The sequence below is a fragment of the Haemaphysalis longicornis genome, unplaced genomic scaffold (assembly GCF_048455015.1).
Source record: "Haemaphysalis longicornis isolate Haplotype H1 unplaced genomic scaffold, Haemaphysalis longicornis Haplotype H1 scaffold_4, whole genome shotgun sequence".
Taxonomy (NCBI): Eukaryota; Metazoa; Arthropoda; class Arachnida; order Ixodida; family Ixodidae; genus Haemaphysalis; species Haemaphysalis longicornis.
This window is the reverse complement of record NW_027526361.1, coordinates 36,268,020-36,291,240: the sequence shown is the minus strand read 5'-3', so window position 1 is coordinate 36,291,240 and position 23,221 is coordinate 36,268,020. Positions and strand designations below refer to the sequence as shown.

Below are 23,221 nucleotides of genomic sequence, written 5' to 3'. Positions count from 1 at the left end.
GCACTCGCCCAATCTCAAGCGATTACACATCAGTAGAATAACCGTGTTGCTAGTCACGAAGAAGTGAACTTGTGGGAACAAAATATGGCGGACTGTACACCCAAGAGCAAAAGTTTACCGACCATGAAAGCGGCAATTTCTTGGGTTATTTCTCTGCCACACGGCAGCCCGGGTTCTATGTGCGGTATTTCCCATTACTTCAAAAAACTATACGACATCTCGCATGCACACGGAAGTTTGTCGGGCTGCTACCGGAAGAGAAAACACCTAAAATTGCCATTTTCCTGGTCCGCAAACTTTTGTTCCTGGCTGTGAGTATCTGATCATATATTCAAGCGGATATCGGCATCCCAGTGCGACTCGGCCGGAGTTGCGAAACGGATGCGCACCGAAAAATTCTGGCTGTTGGCAGGTGCCCATCCTGCCTTATTTCTTTGCCCCTCTACACAAGGAACTTGTCAGAATTGGCTTTGAAGGTATTTAATAGGGCTAAGATATCGCAGTAATTGGCGCTCAGTTATTATTAAACCGTGATGAGGTGGCCGTGTGTGGGAAGTTTTCAGAGAAATGAAGCCGCTTCCCGCTTAGTTGGAAATATCAGCAGACTTGCTTTGTCGTCGACACAGAATATGCCAGTACTAAACAGTTCGTTTTGCGTCCGTCTTCCGACCTCCCCATTTTAGTTTTGCTTGTTATCTACACTAACGCTTAAGGACCGCCATTTATAGTAAAGCAGTAAGGTAGGTCTATGCGGGAATTAAAAGCAAAATCCCGACGCGAGTGCCGGTGCGATCATGATGCCGGCAGAATTCCGAGATTCCCCGTTACAACCCACACTCTAGGGCTCAGATCTGGCTCCTCCGCTTTTCCTCCACCGGCGCTTTTATTTCCGTCCCCCCCCCCCCCCTTTTTTTTTTTAGTGGTTATCGTCAAACTACGCGCATGTTCGAATTCCGGGAACGAAGAGCTGCACGTTATTGACGCAGAAGCGGCGTCGTCTACGGCAGGACCTTTATCTATACCGCGGTTCCCAAGCGGCCGAGTGCTTTTAACCAAGTCGTCTGGTTGCGCGATAATGCGTCGCTCGTCGCACAGGCGCCTGCCTCATTTGCGTGTTGCTTCCTGTCCGTGGCGCAGATTGTTATGATGAAGCCTTCCTCGAGCATTTGCCGGATTAGCATACGGGACTTCTCACGCCGAGCCTTGCTCCTGTAAAGATGTGCGAGCGAGATCTGACTACTGGCGTCCCCTGGGAACATACGCGTACCGTTGTTGTGACAGAGATGGCATGGGTTGTATAACTGCTCCTGGATGTGGAACCGGCGAAGATAAAAAGATGGCCGCTAAAAGAGCGGACAACGAGAAATGTTAACCAGGAACTCGATGAGTGTAATGAAACGGGGCGTGTTCTCAAGAAGCGTCTAACATCCTAGTTAACGAGAAGATCTTCTTGCTGGGCTAGTTGTTTAATAGTTGCCATGATTTGAAGCGCAATAAAAGCACGGACGAAGAAACAGAGTAGACGAGGCAGACGCTAACTTTTGACTATTTTATTCGGCTACGCATGTGCTTATATTCCCTAGGAAAAGAGAGAAAGGAGGATCGTACACATGCAAAGTTGATAACAAATCCTCTGTATTATCATCAGTGTATGTGTACGATCTTTCTTTCTCTGGGAAATTAAGCACATGCGTAGCCGAATAAAATAGTTGAAAGTTAGCGCCTGTCTCGTCTACTCTGTTTCTTCGTCCGTGTTTTTCGTTGCACTTCGAATCCTAGTTTGCGTCTGGGAAGCGACAGGTCAGCGCGCGAAAAATAAATTGATTGATTGATTGTGGGGTTTAACGCGCCGACGCGATGAGGTCCGCCGTAGTGGAGGGCTCCGGTATAATTTTGACCACCTGGGGGTCTTTAACGTGCACCGAAATCTCGAACACACAGGCGCTTTCTCTTTTCGACGCCGTTAGAAATGCGAGCGCCGCGGCCTGGAAACGAACCCATGTCCTAGGGTTCAGCAGAACAACGCCAGAGCCACTGAGCCACAGCGACGGGTAAAAATAAATTCATATTCAGCGCCTAATGTGGCGAAGCAACACCTAGGTTTTGACTTTCCGAGGCGCACGGTAGATAACGAGTACAGATCATATTTACGTAAACTGGGGTGATTTACGAACACTGAACCCCATTCGTGACCGTGAATGTTTCTGCGTTCGGTTTCGTCGAGATATATAACTACCGCGTCGGAAAATCACACCCATTGGGTAATGCTCAGACGGGGATTTCCTGCGTTTCCGAAGTGCGCATATGTATTAAAACCGACTCTCCTAATTTGACGAAGCGATCTTGAAGAAGCTCAGATGCATTCTACGACTGAGTAACGCATGAATGTTAAATTATATAAAATGACAAAACAAACAGATATGACTAAAGACTAACGATCCCTAACGCAAAATATGGCAAGCAAAAGAAAACGCCGTCGGTTCTTTCCAATCCATTGCAGGATGCAAGCTTACTAACTATCACGGGAGCGTCTCAACAGTGAACTTTCGACATTGTTTTCGCCGCACAAGCGGACGTGGAACGTCCGTGAAGGTAATTTGCGCTAAGAAGCATGGAGACATTCCGAGGGGCGATAAATGGTTTTTTGGTGTATCCAGAGAGGTTTCCATCCATTTCGACAGGCAATTTCGAAATGTCTCTGAGTGTAGAAGCACGAGTTCTGCTAAGCATAAAAATATCTCTCCCCCGTAGAAGCTCATCGCATGATCGGTTGTTTGTGAGGAAAGGGGGGGGGGGGGGGGGAGAACTCGACAAACATCCTACAGTTTTTTAAAGTGTCAAGGAGCACAAAGCGTGATCGCCGCCAAGTATCGAGCGGTAAGTTTTTTTTTTTTTTTTTGAACTGATTGAAACCATTCTTCTGGAGCTGACACTATCGGGGTGGCCTTTGGCTGGTCGTGGTTTCTATAGTAGGTGAATAAGAGAGAAAACTAATCCTTTATATCGTATCAACGAAAGTTTCGGTCGGTGCGTGCTTTAACTATTGAGGACGTTGATAACTCACGCGAAACATGTTTCGCGTGAGTTATAAAAGAGCCATTTTATCACAAGCGATCTCGATGAACCTGCGCTCAAGGGTTTAACGAAAAACGAAAGCAAACATTCCGTGGACATATCTATAACGCACGGGCATTGCGAATGTGGCCCACAAACTGCCGCCGGTAAGATTCACGGCGGCGCATGGATCCTCGTTGGTTAAGATATGACGAAAGTTCAGTGCGATGAAACGCGCAGCGATATTGAAGCCGGCAGTGTCATTAATACAGCTTTAGATGTATACGTAGCGAAGCGGTCGGTGGCGCCATCCTTATCGCCGCAAGCACCGGAGCCCCAGCGGCGTGTTATTGCAAACAAATGGTTATTGCGGCATTACCAAATTTCAGTTTGTTGGGAAGATACGTTATGCAAGTCGCACGGCGTAACCCATCGTGGTATAAGGAATTGAGAATGCAAGAGAAGCACTAAGCTTCTATATATATATATATATATATATATATATATATATATATATATATATATATATATATATATATATATATATATATATATATATATATATATATATATATATATATATATATATATATATAAAGAGAGAGAGAGAGAAAGAGAGAGAAAAGCAGGGGAGGCGTGGAGCTTGCATTACCTGTGTGCGTCCGCATGTGCCTGCGTAAGAGCGATGGTCGGTCGAAGGCCTTTCCGCAGACTTCACATGGAAGGAGTGTTCTTTCTCGTCCTTTCTTAACCATCAAATGCCTCGGTGTCTCCATTGGCACGGCCTGGAAACAAATGGGAAATTTCCGTTGTGAGTGCTCTTTGCGAGGCGAACAAGGTAGCGTTACGCAAGAAACTGCTCTAAGTCGTTACACCCTTTCATCTCGATCATTTGTTACAGTAAATGCCAAATGCCAGCCAAGAGTAACTTAATGAGTGATTCATGACTCCAAGAGAGGTACTCACTTCTTCCGTCCCTGTTCCTTCACTGGACACCGACCGCCTTTCTTCGGGTTCAGACGGCGGTGTCATGAGAACTCGAGGTAGTTGAGGAGTCATGGGTGATGACGGTGACACGGGAGGCGCTATTAAGGACTGGGACAGGTCCAGAGGCGTGTCTAGAAAAGTAAAAGGAGACAAAAGAGGAAATTGAAAGTAATTAGGGAAACTTCGCTGTTGAATTCACTCAAATGAGACTCTGCTCATTCTTAGCCAAGTTTCTTAACTTTCAACTCACTCACTCACTCCTCACTCACTCAGTTGGTTAACAGTATTCGCAATAAAAGTTAGCGCAATTGCTTTTATTGCGAACACTATGAATTTACTAGCCGAGCAGCAAGTTTTATTAAGCCGCATTTCTTCTACAACGTGCTCTTTTTTGTAACTGTGCCTCCCCTGCTCCTTCTCAAACCTACGTCTTCGCAAGCCATGTCACAACAATATATTACGTAGTTTCGCTTTGCCTTTATTCCCTTAGATATGCAGCCGCATTTAGGTCACAATACGGCGCCCAAATGAATGTCCGAATGCGTTCGCCATAGGTGAATGACGTCTACCTTCGTATGATTGGGACCATTATACGATCTCATCGCGAGGTTTTTCTTTTCTTTTTTTCTGGCCCAGAACGGCGAGAGCCTTTGTCAAAGCCTCAGACCTTGAATATTCAGAGCATTGTCCACACAAGGCGTAAAGGGGAATGCCAGTGGTATTTCACCTTGGGTTGGACAGGCTATCAATCCCAGCTTCCATGCGGCGACTCTGAAATTATGCCAATTTCTTCAACACTATACCTCTTCGCGAAAATGAGCGTCGCGCGTACAAAACGCGCCCTTGTGCGCGATTTACTTTGTTTCTTTTCCGCTACGTTCGTCGCCGGTATACCGGTCACTTCCTACGTGGTGTGCTTTACAATAGTCCCCTACGCGAAAAGGGCCGCAGCTTCCAGCCTGGAAAAAATTAGTCCTTTTGTGTGCGCCGCAAACTTCGGGCTACGTTCGCATCAAGCCACGCGCCGCTTTTGTGAAGACTTCCCATTGGAATATGCGCTTTGAAAGAGTCGCGGCATCGGTCGCATTCAAATTAGTCGCAGAACAGAACGATTCTTTCCAGACCACCTCCTCTCTCCACAGGATACGGATCTCCGGACCTTGACAGTCTTGACGACGGGAGTCTGCAACTCCGCCCGTTTCATGTAACACTATGCTTTCAAAACTGCGCTGCGACGCTGCGACGTTGACGTCCGCAAGGACCCCGGACATTCCTCGCGTTGACGCGCGTCTACGCTCCGTGTAATCAACATGTCAGCGCGCTTTTCGGTATCACCTGCACTGCCGATGATGACCAGGTTATAATTAACGTTATTGGGAACAGCGAATGCTTTTAATCTTTCGAGTTCTTTCTTTTGGTCGTTCTTATTTTCTTTTTTTGGTGGAGGAGTGAGCACAGAGAATGGAAGAAGGGCGGGAATCGGTCACGAAAGGAAAAAAAGAAACTAACTAGGTCTAGCTTGTTATGCGTCGTAGAGGGCTGTTCAGATTTGAAAGGTTGCTGAGCTGATACACTCAACTGGTCGCTGTAACGACTCGTTCCTTTTCTATAGGCTGCCGCAGCGTGCTAGGTGTCTCATTACTAATGTCCCCGTTTTAAGTGGACCAACTGCCTCTCAGGGGAAGTTGGCCGTTCAGAGCTATTTCGCATGAGTGAGTGGGCTTTAGTTGGGCGGTGGCTTGCCCAAAGCGCAAGCTCCGATGATTTCTGTTTCTTTTGAAAGGGGGAGATCGTTGGGTCCTTTCGTCATTTGTCGCCCCCCTTGTTGGCACTTAAAGCAATGGCACGTTACAATTTTTAACTCAGCTCTAAATTTCGGCCTGTATTATATAGTGTCGGGCATTCGACCAAGAACCCCACGGCAAGGAAAATCTAGAATAGCATATTGGATGTGAATGTGCAGATGACACGGCCGTAATTCCGTCTCTACTGCGACCTCTCGTGCCCTACGCGTGAGCGAAATAGGTCAGCTGGTATTAGTTAGGTGCTCCAGTCGTGTATAGTTGATTTACTCTTGGAATTTTGAAATTGTGCGTTTGAAACACGCGCATGCGCTTCGAGGCCTGGTATCTCTTTCACGTGATCTTAAAGACCACAGTATATGGGAGTTTTTCCATCTCCAGCACCATCAAAATACAGCTGCCAGGTTCACGAAAACGAACTCGGGAGATTGCTCTTCCAGTATAGGTGGCCGCGCCATTACATGCGGGGTGTTATATATAGCTCATTGGAGCCTCAATGAAGTACTTGAACTACTCTCCAATTAAAAAGCGCACGACGGTGTTTGCACTGAAATGCACAGGCTTTCTTATGAGATTTAAGCAACAATATTCCGCGTAGCCACGCCAGCGGCACTGCACATTTGCATATATTACCAGCAGCAGCACGGTATTAAAAGTTGTACTTGTCTATCCTGCGGAATACGCTTGAATGGAATTATTAAATTTATCAGAGGTAAAGGAAACTTCTCCAGCCTAGGTAGAATTTAAGCCAGGGATGATGCTGCCGGCTGCTTGCCATCTTTGCGTTTCGGTTTTGCGCTTGCCACCATTGCGTTTCAGCTTGCACGGATTATCCCTATCAAATGCTGCTATTCATTCTTGACTTTTAAGTCTGCGCTTTGTGGAGCAAGTAATCCATTCCAGATTGCTGATCATACATTTTTTGGTTTTCATTGGGTAATATGGGGCAGCGGGATATCCGCGTTTATTCGTTTAATGGGCGGGACATTTGGGAGCATAGCGTAATGTCAGCTATTTAAAAGGCGTACTGAGTACCTCCGGTAGCATGAATTCTGTGTTTTTGAGCTCTCCTTGTCTTTATAATGTTTCCGTGCGCGTATTTTATTACGAAGCACAATGAATACCAGAGAAACGGCCGGGGAGAGGCGCCAGCATCATGTGTTGCAGTGTTTACTTTCAGCCTCATGACCGGACCTATTCATGGCAAACGTGTCTACTGAGTAAGCTTCAAATAGTCCGGCTGTGTCTCACACCATGCAGGTACATAAAAAAGAGCGTAATCTTGAGCCTCCCCTCGCGTGCAATCGTCCACCTCTATGGCTTTCTAAAGAAGGAAAACAGGAGCCACTGCACGAGGTGTCGTTTGAGTCATCCGCGGTCATCTCCTGCATGCTTGTCAACTGATCTATTTTTTGCGCTTTCTGGGAAGTTCGCTGGCGTTTGAAAGCGATCGGGTTGCGTACCTGCCCTAAAATGCGAAGCCCCGTCTCGGAGGATGACTCGGATGCATGCATGGAGCCAATGTCAGCCTGCACTTCTACATTGGTTTTGTTCGCGTTTTTTTATCAACGTATACAGTTGTAGGGTATTTGGTTACGGGATTTAGGACGTATACATTCAGCTAGGAACTTTTTAGTTGGGGTATTTAGACAGCTCAGAGTCGAAGTAGCTGCTAGCATAAACAAGATAATAAATCATACAGTTTTGGTTCACTCGTAACTGCGAATCAAAATGTGGCTATCAATCAACACCTTTCGGGGGAACCTACGCTTTTCAAATTGCTAAGCGAGCCCAAGTACCTCTGACACTGGTATCTATATTTTACATGACCGTTTCGATGGCAACCAAAATATTGACCATGATCATAGACCACTGCCACTTACAATCCTGTTGAGTTCAATGCATCTTGTGGACTTAGAACTAAAATGGGAAAAGTTGACCCTTAGCTTTCGACACGATATGCGCCATTTCTCTCAAGAATCACGTCCACTTTTGTTGCATTGACGTCCAGATTCAAGAAACAAAGTAAAATAATGTAAAAAAAAAACCCTCTCACTAAGAATTCGTTTCTCGAAGCTAAGCATTTCTTCTCCCATGCATCTGTGGCCCCCAAACTGCTTTCCATCATTCTCGATTTCTAGCCATTCGGCAGTTTTCTTGACGAATACGCTTAGCGGCCGGAAATGACTTGAGCGGAGAGCGTCACTTATAAGCTATCGGTCTAATTGTTTTAAAAAAGAAACGAGCCGACCTTTTTTGTTTCCCCAAGTTTCCCCGGCGTAAAACAGAGGTATCCCGCCGCTTAAGACCCCACTTTCGTCCCCTTCCACTCGCCCTCTTCACGGAGACGTACAAAGGAAACGAGTTTACCTGAGCGCCGGTTAATTTCTCCCCTGTCCACGGAAGCACATACGCCTCGGGCGCAAACGAAGGCTAAGAAAAGATCTTAGCGGCTCGCTCGTGCAAGTCTGTGTGTGCGTGTCTGCTGCGTTGACTGCTAATACAATGAGCGGCCGAAATAATTACGAACGGTCATCATTCAAAGCCGCGGAGCCCCTGACGGTCTCGACAGCTCCGGACCCGTGCTCTTCGAGCGGGCAACACGCGAGCCGGAGATCCCTCAGGACTTCCGCGATGTCTGCTATTGCGGGATGCTGTATCGACAACTGCGGTCCGACGGAAGCCGATTGGGGCGCACCACTTTTGAAAGCTGTTCACTCCGCCGGCGGCGGCTGATAGAAAAGCAGCCTCGCCGCTACCAAGCAAGCAAGAGAAAGATCCATCACTCCACCGCGCGCGTGTGAGGTCAAAAGAAGGGACCGACCGCTGCTGGCACTAACAATGGGAGCAGCGTCCGTAGCGCTTTCTCTTTTTTTAGCTGGTCGCATCGCGGGTGCCAAGCGCTGGGCTTCGTGGAAGCCCCGAAGTGGGTGGAGCTGCGGAGTCAAGTGGTGCGACGTCATTCACTTCCGTTATAGGCCCGCCACCTTCCGTGGACACCCTGCGTCAAATAGCGCTCCCACCCTTGCCTCCTGCTACACGCTGAAAGGCCATTAGAGCACTCGCCGGAGCTTCCGCGTATCTGTAATTTTTCAAGCTCGCGTTGGATGCAAGCACAACAAAAATTAGGCACAATGCTTGCGTGTTAAAAATTATTTAAAATGCCATCGCTCTATCAGTCGCCGCAGGGCTTGGATCTGTTTTCGCTGGCTGCGCGCTGAGGCAACGCCTCTTAATGTATGGACTTTGCGTTCATTCCAATCTTAGCAAACAAGCAATACTTCAGTTGCTTCGTAAGTATATTCTGATGATCAAGGTACGAGCCTTAACTTTTTCCGCGGACTGTATACTGCGAGCACTGCTGACAGAGAAAATCAAATGCGCCAACTTTAATACACACATCCTTTAATACACACATGGCTTTAATACACACATCCGCACACACAAGCACGCACACAAGGGCTCTTGTTCGATTTAGAATGCATCTCATAAGTTTATGTCGTCCTCAGCCTCACCGCCCGAGGTGGAGTTGAGGTCAGAATCAGGAGCAGAGAAAACTGCTGCCAGCCAGAGTTTAACGTCTATTGAGGTTGAGGTTGGAGTCTAGGTTGAACTGGGGTCTCATATAATGCACTTACTTACCCTGTGCACACTTATAGTGTTAGGAATTTTATATGGTGCATTTGTAATCAACCCTTTCTATGAAGCAAACGGCCCTCTAGCGCGTGTCGGAAGCCGTTCCCGGCAACGCATCACCGTTACCAATGGCCGAAAGACAAGCCTTACTGACTCCGCCTAGCTACCGCTCGATGTGATGATAGCGTCGAAGGCGTGCTCACCTTCGAGGATCATGCCCATGGCGCTGCGGTACTGCGCCAGCGAGAGGTCCCTGGCCACGACCAAGGTGAGGGGCGCCCGGTCGGCGGCGGCCGCGTCGTCGTCGGGGTCCTCGTAAAAGACCACCAGCTCCGTGTTCGAGGCCACGGTGCGGATGGTCTCGTACACGGGCTCTCCCTTCACCAGCGACCCGAGCAGGTTCACTTCGGCGCTGAACTGCGGCGAGTGGCGCACGAAGCGCACCCAGTTGCAGTGGCGCACCTGCTTGCTCTTCTCCTGCTGGATCTCGTCGTAGCAGCCGAACCGGTGCCGTACCTGCGATGGCCAAGACAGAGACACAGAGTTTTAGCAGTCCGTCTGTTCCGTCGTTTACGTAGTTACCGTGTTGACCGGGACCCAACTGCGCCTGCGCGCGCGGGAAGGGAGAGGAGGCGCACCGCACCGTGACGAATGCACGAGCATGGCGAGGGCTGGCCCGCGGAACTACAAAGCCTCCCTACCGCGACGAATTTGCGTATGAAGCTATGGCTGTTTATTTGCGTATTTAAACAAATGTTAGTGTGTACACTGCTGATCTGGCGAGCAATGAATACTTAGTCTAGAAGAGTAAATATTATCCATTTAAGAGTATACAACCTACGAAGCATTCTGCGTCCGAGCACGCAAAACGCTAAACCTTTTGACCAGAAGCGAGTTTTAAATACGTAATGCCAAAAATGACGCCACCTATATATAGACCTTCAAAGAAAGAACATACATATTAGAAAATACACCGATGTGCACAAACAACACCAATCCAAATGGCTTAAGGGGGACTCGTCTGATCATAGTCCTATAGGACTTCCTAGTTCATGACCCACGGGTTTAAAAAGCATCGTGTGCCGATGTGAAAGGTCTTACCAATTCATAGCGACGTTCCTAACGGCCTAGTTTGCTTCTGTTAGAAATATAGCATTGCTTTACTGAGATCAAAAATGAACAAGACATGCAGTTTGGTTTATCCAGTTTTCACTAGATGGCGGTAGCTGTCTAGCAAGCACAAGTTTTATTTATTTTTTTCAGTACAGAAGTGACATATATCTCTAACATAAGCAAACTAGTCCGCTGTGAACATTCATATGTAATTGTAAAGCGTTTCTTATTGCTGCACGATGGCTTTTAAGCGTTCTGGTCATGAAGTTCCATTGGAATGTTAAAAGCTGAGTCCCCCTTAGGTGCGCGAAGACTGCTGACCGTAGTCTCTACCAGGCTAAGAGGATGATTTGTTGCATGGTATAGCGCTTGGCGTATAGTTTAAAGTAAGCAATGAGGTTATCCGATGACTAAGATGTCCGACATCTACTGCAACACAACGAACAGGCAGCATGAAAGCCACTGATCTTTTCACGACCACAGCAGACAAAAAATCTCTGGGGGGATTTTTTTGAGGACTCCTCTGAAGCTGCATTCACATATTGGTTCTGTGATGCTTCTTGTTTCAAAGTGCTTGAATCGCACTGAGCAGTAAAAAAAGGCGACGCATACAGATTTAAAACACGGTTCAGATTTATTTTAGTATTAGGGCTTGCTTAATTTTGTTTAAATAATTTATTGTTCCCAGAAACGAAATTCACCTTTACCACTTACCCCAATTTCCTCCGATATGGTATCGTGAATTCACCCGTGCCCTCTTCGGTCCCCGCTAAATGAAGCTCAAAGATGGGCGGGATGACACCGCGCAAAGTAATTGCACCCACTGCGCCTGAAGACATCCGATCTCGTCAGCACTGCATTACGTGTCCCTGTTACAGAGAACAATTGATAACGATCCTCTAAATGCGACTCCGAAAGCGAGCCGGACGAGCGAGTGACTCTGTTGCATACCCGTGCAATCCTTGTGTGCCGTCAATAGGTGGGGTGTCTATGCCTGGGCGTATCGAATTGCGAAAGCAAACCGCGCCTGCTGGGAACAATAGGCATCAGGGAAGATTCCTCGCACTCTCGCTCCTTCGACCGACGAGTTTCTCCGCCGGCCACGAAGGAGCCGTGCGCGCATTGCGCGTCCTTTGCCTGCCCTACAGCCTGGAATTACCAACTGGCATTGCCGATGGGAAACCGTCACACGTGATGAACACTTCTATCCAGTGCGTCACGTCTAGCAACCTTCAGCTGCAGGCCGAAATAGAGACGGCCGGTCATCGGTTGTGGTGGCTGCTCAGGCCCACGGCATGGTTCAAGTCGTGTCTTGCATCGGTCGTACGGTGGTCAGTGCCATTGTATTATCGGGTCGCACTGCGGCCTCACCCCGTGCACCCAAAAAGCGCCGCTCACGATACGTATTCCACGTCGCTTTCGGGATCCTCACATGCGTTGTTTTTTGCTGTCTGCCGCAACTCCCAGGCGCTTTGTTCGCACGTTGGAGCCGGCCGCATCAAAAGCCGCGGAAACACGAACTACGGGGTCGGGATCGGAGCGAAGAAAGAAAAAAAAGGCCGCCACCGTCGGAGCGTATTAAGCACAGCGTCAGTGTGTGCCGTGCTCGGCGCGTAGAACGGATCCCGCGACGTCGTGCCGAATAAAATCTGGCTACCGAAAGAAAAACGTGCCCGCGAGATGCGTGGCGCATCGACGAAGAAAATGTGGAGCTCGCGAGAGGAGGGCGATGGAGGAGTCGTGAGGGATCGGTCCACGCCGATCATATGCCATATTGGGCCTACGCTATCCGCTTTGGGATCGACTTTATGCCACTAAGAGTTCGGTCACGCACGACACACACACACGCGGAAGACGCTTCTCTTCGTGCGCTGGCTGTTGGCAAGCCGGCGTGCGATGCTGAATGCGTGCAGTCGACAAACGTTTCAGCTGCAGCGGGAGTTTATAGCATCGCGTCTGGGCGCAGTGATGCTCGTATACGGACGACGATTACGACGAGTTCGCGAAAACCGAATTGCGTGATCTTATGGTTCCCGTGGTAGCTTTAGAGCTTTTTTTATTTTTTTGTTCGGTTTTGTTCGGACCATCTCACAGCCTCACGAAGCGGGTGTAGCGTGGGAATCACGGCAGGCCGTAGAAACCAGCGAATAAAGATGTGTTGCATGGAGTTTCTGTCCGTGTTTTTTGTTGTTGTTGTTGTTGTTTATTGAGTACTTGTGAGTTTAAAACATGCGTAAGCCAGCTTTCTCAGACACATGGCGGGTATCAGGTAAAGGCGAAAAAAGACATCGCGCTGAATGCATGAACTACGTGTTACATTTATGCAATTTGCAAAAATAGAGGCAAGTTTCGCCGTGTTGTGCACGCAAGCAACGGTTGGCAACCGTGCACGTACCCCGTCGTGATTGGCTGAAAGTTGAGAAAAGGATGTGCCTAAGTATTGTGCTTAAACCACATGCTGCAGTTTTTGTCATGTTTACTTTATATTGATGTGATGCTAAGTTCTCGAATATGAAACACAAACGTCAAATATAAGAGTGTGTGCACGCAATATTAGAATTGAAGGTGTATCTTCAACTAATTTAAAATCTATCTTCGGGGTTTAATGAACCGAAGCTACATCTCTTCTATAAGATGCGCCGTAGTAGAAGGCCATGGAATAAATTATGCAATCTGTCACCCGTGGATCTTTAACGCGCGCCGAAATCTCGACATACGGACATTTTTTGTTTTTCGCTTCATTCACAGAAACGGCCGCTCGGTCGGTATTGAATCCGCGTCCTTGGGCTCAGCCCACAATGCCTTAGCCTACACTGAGAATATTTGCAACAGTTTCACAACGTATCCTTCTGCTGCAGCCGCAAATTACTGCTGTACAAGCCCCAATCTTAACGACCACAATTAATGTAACGGTCGGTGGCAGGAGCTGCAGAGGCAGGTGTTGATTTCGGCAAAGCATGTAACTGCGCTAATGAAGAAACACCCAATTTTGCGACGTGCCATTGCCGGTGTCTGAACGTTGGCAGGCTGACAGACAGCTTGGTGACATTCGGCCTTGAACATTTCTTCGGAAGCGGCCACGAAACGCGTAGCGGCTCGTGCATTTTAATTGGCACTCGCTTAGTGGGGCGCGAAACCTCTGACGCCTAACCGCGCTGAGCTGTCGTCGCGAAGTGACGTTGCGCAGCAGAACCTCGCTGCCTTATATATATATATATTGTTGCTAAGTCACAATTGACATACTGACGTGCAACACTTCAAACTCCCAGAGCACGTTTCGTGGATGCCTGATTTATTTGTTTCAAAGATAAAATCCCAACAGACGCCATAGCTTGAAATGTCAGAGACAGCGCGCTCAAAGACAACAAAAAATATATTTAGTTCAACTGGTTCTCAAACGGCAAGATATTCTAAGATTATTTAATTTTGGACAGTATCGATAAGTCGTCAAATGCTGCGAACAGCTAGAGAACACCCCCTTCTGTCGATAATAAATTTTTAGCGTGTATTTATGCTACAAAGAAATTGTGTTATAACCGCCAGACTGTGATAACTTTCGCTGGAGTGCAAGCGAGTTTTCAGCTGTTCAGGTCAGCAGATTATGGCAACATCCCGAGGATCATTTACTAGCACCCAATTGCGGGATGTATAAAAAAAAAAAGCATCGTAGAACCTGCTTATTAATAAACTCAACAACATCGCCAAGATGGTGAAAGGGTGAGGAAGGACGCGTGGCGTGCGTCTTTGGATGATTTACATCTCCGGAAAGCGAACCTGAGCCGCGGTTTTGATTCTGTGTGTGGCCGGATAAGTCCGCCATCTCTCGACCCGAGCAAGCTGTACAACACGAAGCTTTGAGCACACGAGCTCCCTTTTCTGTCGCAGGCTCGCGGGCGTCGATTCCATGCACGCACACAGAATTATCGAAAAGCTTTGGGCGCACGAGAAAAACAACCCGCCTTCGGTGAAAAGACACCGAGGTTTACAATATTGCTCAAAAGCGAACCCGTGTACAAGTCGAGCAGCGGGGCGACTAAAGGAAGCCAGTCAAGTTGAAATACGGACCAAGACACACTGCGTCCAGCCGGTGCGAGCATTGATATAGTCGATGTATGCAGAGCCCTTCTCGCGAGAGAGGACCAGGGGAGAGCCATTATCAGCGCTATTCCTAAAGCAAGATGTGGTTGCCGCGCGCCTGGTTTCCATAAATCATACTCGTCGCTCCGCAAAGCAGAGAGTCGGTCGCACATCGCGAGCCGGGCGCGATGACCCGGGTTTTAGGGTCTCCGGGTGGTTCTTCGAGACAAGGGTGCCTAGTTCTTTATTTTCTCTTCTTGCGAGCCGGCTTGAGGCGTCACCTCCGACGCGAGGAGAGACCACGAGACTGCGTCGTTAACGGAATGCTAATCGCGTGGTTGTGTCTGCCGACGGAAGGGGTACACGCACGTCCTGCTATACGCAGTCTTTAGCACCCACTGGATTTTAAATACAGACAGTGGATCCGACGTGAACCCGAGGACCTGTCGTAAAGGATGACGAATCGGGGCGCAGCAGCCGGCGTCGTCTTGTGACACTTTCGAGCGGTCAACGGGGAGCGGCGAGTCGTGCTAGAGCTTTATGGTTCTCGCCTGCACGGCACCTCGCGGATTTGCTTCGGAAGAAAGTGTGGCCGTACGCGCACGGGAGTTTAGGCAGCGATTAGCGATAAGGGACTGTCTGAGCGCGACAGCAGTGAGGGGGCAAACAGTAGGTGCTGTAAAAAAGTGAATAGCGCACCCATCGTGTCCTGTTTGTTAGCGTGGGACGTCACGTGGGCGAGTGCCCTGCTCATATACTGATAAGAATTGAGAGAAACAGCGGAAGGGAAGAGCGAAAGTGCGGGGGAGAGTCGAAATGAATGTTCCGTTCTCGGCTGACGCGTGCGTATACCGAGAAGCACGCGGCTGTGAGCTTGTATCCGAGATTATGGGAACAATATAGATGGGGCGGGTCATATGGCACCGCAGTCGCGAGGATTGCCAATAGGTGTACGCCGCACTGCTATCGCTTGGACAGTGCGGCGCCAGTGGGTAGTGTGCTTGTTACTGCCCATAGACAAGGCCAGTAAATTCACCCTGTAATGATCCACAAAGCAAGCATTACACGTAAAATGCGGGAGAAACGCTAGGACTAGAATTCAAAGCGCCTTGCAAACGGTAGAGATTGAAAATGTGGAGGTCCATCGTCGGCTAAAAAAAAATACTTGGGTTAGCCTGCAGCATTGACGAGATTATGGGAACGAAATAGGTATGACCCCGATAGCATCGGTAGTGCAGATTTTAGAGTGTATGCGTGTCCCTACAAGATACGTGCTCACTTAGGCCACACAGCCCGAGCGAGCGCATAAACTCTTGGTCGTTAAACATGTTCAGGGCCAAGAGTAATGAAGCGCAACGGATTTAAGGAACACGGTTTATTAGAATAAAGAATATAAACACTGTCTTCTCAGCGGTTATTAATCCAAAAGCACCCATGCTCTGCTGTCGTATGCAGCAGTAAATAGGTAATGATCGCTTGTTAGCTCCGACCGAGTAGGCTCGGGGCATTGGTGCAACATAACGAAACTCTTTGGGCGATACCGCTGCTTTCGTTAATTGGCTTTCGGAGTTATATTAAGGCAACGTAAGCATAAACTGGGCCAGTTTAACGAGCCGGCGCATTCCGGGCGCGCACACTGATTAGTCTCCGCAGGGAGGCTTCACCGATGAGGCGCATGTAATACAAATCTCGGATACATGCACCGGCGCTTGCCTGCCGCGCACGCTCATGCGTACTCCGCTATATAGGCGTGCGCAGCAAACAACGCCAGTTCTGCGAACTATTCGACCGCTCGCGTTGCTCGGCGTCCGCGGCGCTCCCATTTTCGCGGAAAGCGCTAAAACCGGGGAATGCGCGCTCGCCCGCTGGCCGGCGTATACGGACGCACCATTTTCACGTTTTGCTTCCCGTATATTCTTCTGTTCTGAGCCCCGCCACTCAGCGCATCAGGGAAGGGAGGTGTGGATGGCCACCTCACTGTGCAGTAAAGCTCGCTTCGGGTAGTCACGCGCACAAACACACACGCAGACGCACGCACGCATAGGAGGCGTCAAGAGCGGAACACATGAAAATGATTGCTGCGTGTGTATCTACCAGCGGAGTAGCGTTCATAAGAGTAAAATGACATCTAGTCCACTAGTCGGTGCGTCGGTAAACATCGTTGTTATTGTATTTCCCGTGTGTCCGATTGTTTATTAATCCTATTTTCCCGTCCGCTCTTTGGAATTTCCGTTTGCTTCTAGAATATCTATATATGCATGCGGTAGGTTATTGAAACTGATGAAGAATTCTGAAAGACCAACAGAAAGTGGAGAAAAAATGCCCGCCGTGTAGGATCCGAACTCACGACCTCCAGAATACGCGCCTGGTGCGATAACCACTACCCTACCGGTGGGGCTGTATCCCCGACAGGTTCTCAGATATTTAAGTTAAGGTATTTATTGTTTCCTACGCTTGGGGGTGGTAGCCAGCACCACTCGGTCTACTCGGGGTGAAGTGAACCTTCTTCGAGTTAGTTAGGATCCCACCCGGCAGGCATTTTCTCTCCACTTTCTTTCTGTCTTTCAAAATTCTTCATCTGATTTAATTACCTACCGCATTCTCCCCTTTGCTTTCCTTGGCATTCTTGGCTGCCGACCCTTTATCTATATATATATATATATATATATATATAGTATAAATTTCATGTAACTTTACTCTGATGAAGGCAAGTCCCGTTGCCGCTACGTAAGTAAACATTGTTATTGTTCTTGCTGTGTATCCGACACTTTACTTATACTATTTCTGCGCGCTTTGTGAATTTATCTTGCTCTAGATTTATATATATATATATATATTCATATATATATATATATATATATATATATATATATATATATATATATATATATATATATATAGCTGAACAGAAAGATATGGGACGAGGGACTCAGTAAGGACACATATCAAGGTTGCAGTCGTCATTGCCAGTGCTATTCGGCTGTTTTCGAGATATTTGGTAGTGCCGAATGACGTGCGTTTGTCATGTTTTCTTTTTTTTTTTTAATATAGTGCTAAAAGGCGAAAATATAAGTCGAGAAAAAATCCGCCGTTTTTCCGGGAGCGGAAATATATATATATATATATATATATATATATATATATATATATATATATATATATATATATATATATATATATATATATATATAGAGAGAGAGAGAGAGAGAGAGAGAGGGAGAGAGAGAGAGAGAGAGAGAGAGAGAGAGAGAGAGAGAGAGAGAGAGAGAGAGAGAGAAAAGAAGATAAAACTCACAAAGCGCGCAGAAAGAGTATAAGTTAAGAGTACACAGCATGAACGATAACAAAGAACGTTTACTTACGTAGCGGCAACGGGACTTGCCTTCATCAGAGTACAGTTATTCTTCTTGCTGTGCATCCGACTCTTTACTCTTTACTTCTACTATATATATATATATCTTTGCTGGGTCGCGAGAACGCTGACCAATGCCAACCCTGATGTCACATTTCTCTTCTTGGTCCAAGAACAGCGAAGAAAAGCTTGTAATCGCTTACAGAAGCGAAGTGCGGCCCTGAGCACCAACGTGAGGAGCACGCGACGAAGATTCGCTGCATATATAACGGCGCGCACAACGGAACCATTACGCAAGTTGTGCGCCGGCGTCCGATTCGTTAATCATGCTTCAGTGGCTCTCCGCCGAGCCGTGTGTAATGCGTTCCCGTGTACAAGAAGACGAGGCGCTGCCGATGCCTTGAAGGATGCGCCGCTGACGAGAGCCGGACCGATCGGCGACTCGGCGACTCTATACTTAGCGTTCCATCGTGGCAGATAGAAGCGTCTGAGGGTCGTCATCTCCGTACGACCGGTCGCGTAAAGCGCACGTAGAAATAAGAAGGAGCTGCCATCGCAGCACCTTTCGCGGTGTGTTATTTCGCGCAAGGTGACTGCTGCAATCTGACTGGGAAAGAAACGTTCGTGACCTAATGGGGCGAGCCAAACATCTTGCGGGGACTGCGTCGACATGTCCGGCGAATTAATAAAGCGCAGCTGTTTGTTGCAGCCCAGGCATCAATCGACGCCGCCCTCTTGGAATTCCTTGAGGCCTCGTGCCTGGCTCTGTATATGCCTTTTCTTTCTTTTGAGGTGTCTGATTACACGCGGTACAATACAAGACACTTGTATGGCTAATCGACCCTCTCTATTATCTTTATCCAGTTTGAGGCATACGGCGCGTATGTTCGGCATAGAGCGGGTATTGTAGTAGATACCGCTGCACATGAAGTCACTGAACTCAGAAATGCGGAGTCGTATTTATTAAAAAAGAACCCCATAGTGATTTGTACCTTACATAATTTCTTCTTCTTTCTAGCTTAATTTGAGTCTTTGAATATCATCTCTAAGGAAGGCAAATTTGAATTTTCCCGCCAGTGATAGTGGAGTGACGAGCAAAGTTAACTATCCACGTGTTTTGGTCACCCCTAAAAAAAGGGGAGGAAACCTTCCCATATATAGAGGTAGCCTAAAAAAGAATATCATAATTTTGCATCCGCTCCACCGAGGCGAGGACCTGAGTTAAACATGCTTCTTCGACATTTACGTTACATTGAAAAATAATAAGCAGCAAAAATCAGGTGCATATCGGTTAGGGACGACAGCACACAGGCATCCCTGTAAGGTTGGCTTTCCTTAGCTCAAGTTTGGCAACCCGTAAATTTGGCTGTTATGAAAATTTTCTTTTCTAATGAATGGCACTACATGAGCACGTTGGTGACGGGACGAACGTACAGTCATAAACAAATGAAATGCGACCACGGAAATCTGAACCGAAATACGAAAATTAAAAAAAAATACGCTTAATAGAGGCTCAGTAAGGGCATACTTTGGCGTATTTGCAAAGCGACATTTCCCAACTTACGGTACTATTACTGTAATTAAAATAGATGCGTCAATATGACTTGCATGGAAAGAAATCGCGCTATTTGTGTGTTCTGGTTTATATTTTCGTGTTAGCATTCAATTTGTCCATGACTCCACAAAGATATGCCTGTAAAGTTGGCTTCGCCTAACTTGCCTTTCGCCTAAAGTTGCCTTTTATTTGCAATGAATACTTTTTTCCCGGTTTTGATGCGACGAAGAATGGGAACTGGGGAGGCATAAAAAAAGGGCTTCAGTAACGTCAGCGTCCTAAGAGGACAAAAAATACACCGTGTTCAGCCAATCGTATATGGAACGGTTGGAAGGAACGGCTTTATAGTTTCGAATGCCTTTTGTCGTATCGGCTTTCCTCAGAACCACTCGCTCCCTTTTCAGGTCCCATGTTTCGAAGCCGTAGCCGTCTTAGCAGCGCGCTGTCACGACCGTGCATGTCAGAGCACACACCCCAATCGCGTCGCTCTTCAGAGCGCCGTGTTCGCCTCCAGGAAGTCCGCGGGAGCAGCGGATGGGATGCGCTCGAAATGACCTCCCCGCCTCGTGTCGTTCTACTCGGTCGTCTCGACGTCCGGCGCGAGCTGGCGAAAGAAACGCGCCGGGCGAAATAAACCAGCCCCGCATGCTGGACGGCGCCAGGAAATTGCTCCTCCCTGACGTCATCTGTGGCCATGCACCGGGTCGTCTGGAATCGAGACGTGACCTATGACCGCAGCTGCTTTTGAAAATGGCGCTCGCCGTTACTGAAAGCGCTGAGGCAAAAAGCAAGCAAACGCGTATCTGCTCCTTTCGTTGCAAATGTCGTCAAAAGACGATAGTCTTTATCGGCTATTGCGAATTAAATGCCTCCCTTCGCTTTGCCGCTCACCTCTCATGTTGTTCCTCTTGCGTCGCGCTCCTCCCCAGGTAAAGACGCCAAAGGTTTGTATAAATCATTTTAAATTTCCCGCGTTCCACTGCTCCAAACCGGGTGTCTCGATGCGAACGCTGCTGTACGGCGGAGACGCGCGTTAATCGAGGCGCCCTACTTCAACGTTTATAGAACCGCGTTTCCCTACTCCACGTGCGTTGCAAGCAGAACGTGCAACCTATCTAGTGGAACCTTGCGTAACTGTTGCCGGTTGATTTCTTAAAATGGCGCAAGAAGCTATAGTGGCGCGGGCGACAGTAGGCGACGGCGAAGTGAATTCTTTTTCTGCAGTTGATGAAGTATTTAATTTCGCAAAAGCAAGCATGTTTGATTTTTTTATAAAGGAACACTGCAAATATCACTTCTGTATTGATTTGCTGTCTCATATTTGCGTAATGTCTCGTTCTTCTTCAACAATGTTGACAAGTATGAACCTTACACCGGACATAGACGGGTAGATTCAGCTGTGACTATATAAGACTAATGGGCAGGCATTGTTTTGCTTTGGCCGGGTGGCTGAATCGAGTCACAGACAGACAGACGGACAGACATACAGACATACAGACAGACCAAAATTTCTGGGTTTAAGGAGCCCAAGAAAGACTATCGTCTTTAAAAATTTCTCGGACACTTAAGTTTGTTTACGGGCTTTAAAAGCGAAAGCCTAGCGATTACCATAGACTTCTTTATGCTACATTATGTTTGCGTCTCTTTCTTCGCTTTTGTTTGTTCTTCCTTTGACGCGAGTTACACCGAGAGGCCGACTGGCCACAGTTCACGCTGCGACTTCCCCACAGTCAGGGCTCACCTCCGCGTGCACCCGTTCTACGCACGTGCCGCCACGTGAACCTGAAGCGGCGCACGCACCGGGCTAATGGACCTTTTTTCAGTAGCCCTCTGTGCATGCGCTACTCTCGCTCCCAGCGACCGATCCGCATTATTGGGGGCAAAATGTGAACAAAACGACGCCATATTGGATTAGCCAGTTGCGAACGCCGAGCCAGCCAAGTGCTGCTCTGTTTTCTGAGCCCTGAAAGCGGCCGACAGGTAGGCGCTATACGGCTTCCATCGAAAAATTACTCTGCCACCAAAACCATGCGTGGCGCCTGGGACGGCTTCCTCGACTGCGCAGGGCAGGGAGCGCGTTCTTCTATAATCCCTTCAGGTGTAAGTGTGGTCCGGGCGGCCGCCGCAAGAGGGCTACGCCACTGGAAAAAGGTCCATTCTTTGTTTCATTTTGGCGGAGTGCCGGGTCAGCGCTGTTGTTAGAACACCTGGCTGCTGCTTTAGCGACCGAGGTTGGAATCCCCCCCGAACCCAATTTATTTTCACTTTACAGCGGTGGTCATTGCACCATTCGTATTGCCGACGACTACGCTCACTTTTCGCGGATGATGAGACACCTAATGCTTTTGCATTAGAATTCCTTCCGCGGTGTGACTGAAGTCTGGCATAAGAAGTTCGATATCGAGGCAGCCCTGGTTACCAAACTACACCACCACGAGCAGATGGGATATATCCCCTTGTAATGTGCATTCATTTCTTCATTATTTTTGCGCGCAGTTTTAGCAGACACTAACAATGAGAAGCAATAACAGTAACGCAACCAAGGCTCTTCGTGCGTTTCTCTTACTGCAAATGACGCCGCGCGACTCACTTCTGTGCGAGGTCAGAGCAATTTGGGGCGCTTCTCACCAGCGAACCCCACCCTGCGCATTTTTCCGGCCCGGTGATCCCGTATAAACGTCAGGGTTTCATCTCTTTATCGCATGCGCCAGCGCAATTCGCTATAAACGCATACGCGCGGAACCTGAGGGAGCCATTACACAACTAACGCGTAATTACGCAATTAGGCCACTGAGTGTCAAGTTTCTTCTGGCGCCCGTAATTTACGCATCGTGCCCAACAGAGCTCCTGTGTTCGTCGCTGCCTTCGAGCTGCTCCTGCGGCCTATCTTGTCGCGTTCAGACGAGTGCGATCGTAAAGATAAAATGTTCCCAGGTAAGGTCTCAATTCTCAAATGTGACGAGACTGGTTGCAATGGCCGGCTGAGGCAAATCCGTGCCGTCGAATGCCGTGTAGGGACTACGTAGCGTGCTCTGTTAGCGAACGTTTCCTCGTTTTGGGGTCAATAATAATCGCAGAAGAAACGACACGCCTCTAAGTGCGACTATTTATCAGCGAAACGCGGTCTTCATAACTGCTAGTCGCCGGCAAATGTATACATGAACGGGGCGGGGCACGGTGTAGTTGGATAGCTTTGTTACGCTGATAGATCTGACTAATGTCGCTATATATAACTTAGTTTAGTGACCCTGTGCTCAGCAGTTAAGGCAGTGGCAAGCTCAGTCTCTCTCAAATCATGGTTAGATTCGAGACTGCAATTTCATAGGGCTGCATGAGGGTTATAATTGCCATCGGAAAAAGTAACAAGTGCTGCTCGCCTTAGCCTTCTTGCATGCGCTTAAAAAATATATGAAAATAGGGTTGATTGATTGCAGGGTTGAACGCGCCAACGCAACGAAGGCGATGATGCACGCCGTAGTGGAGGGCTCCGGATTTATTTTAACCGCCTGGGGATCTTTAACGTACGTGCGCCGAAATCTCGTACACACGGGCGTTTTTGCTTTTCGCCTCCATCAGAAAGGCGGCCGCCACGGCCGGGAATTAAACCCGCATCCTCGTGCTCAGCAACACAACGCCTTAGCCACT

The 23,221-nt window shown here is 48.1% G+C and overlaps 1 protein-coding gene across 2 annotated transcripts in view; it reads right to left on the bottom strand.

The window, feature by feature from the left end:
* Positions 1–23,221, bottom strand: part of LOC144178501 (uncharacterized) — a 107,379-nt gene that overhangs the window by 55,884 nt on the left and 28,274 nt on the right. For both annotated transcript variants that reach the window (XM_077706414.1, XM_077706413.1), the window contains exons 2-4: positions 9,683–9,995; positions 4,021–4,172; positions 3,707–3,839 (exon numbers count right to left, since the gene is read on the bottom strand). In XM_077706414.1, the coding sequence (XP_077562540.1) occupies positions 3,707–3,839; positions 4,021–4,172; positions 9,683–9,995 (598 nt within the window). The remainder of the gene's footprint in view (positions 1–3,706; positions 3,840–4,020; positions 4,173–9,682; positions 9,996–23,221) is intronic.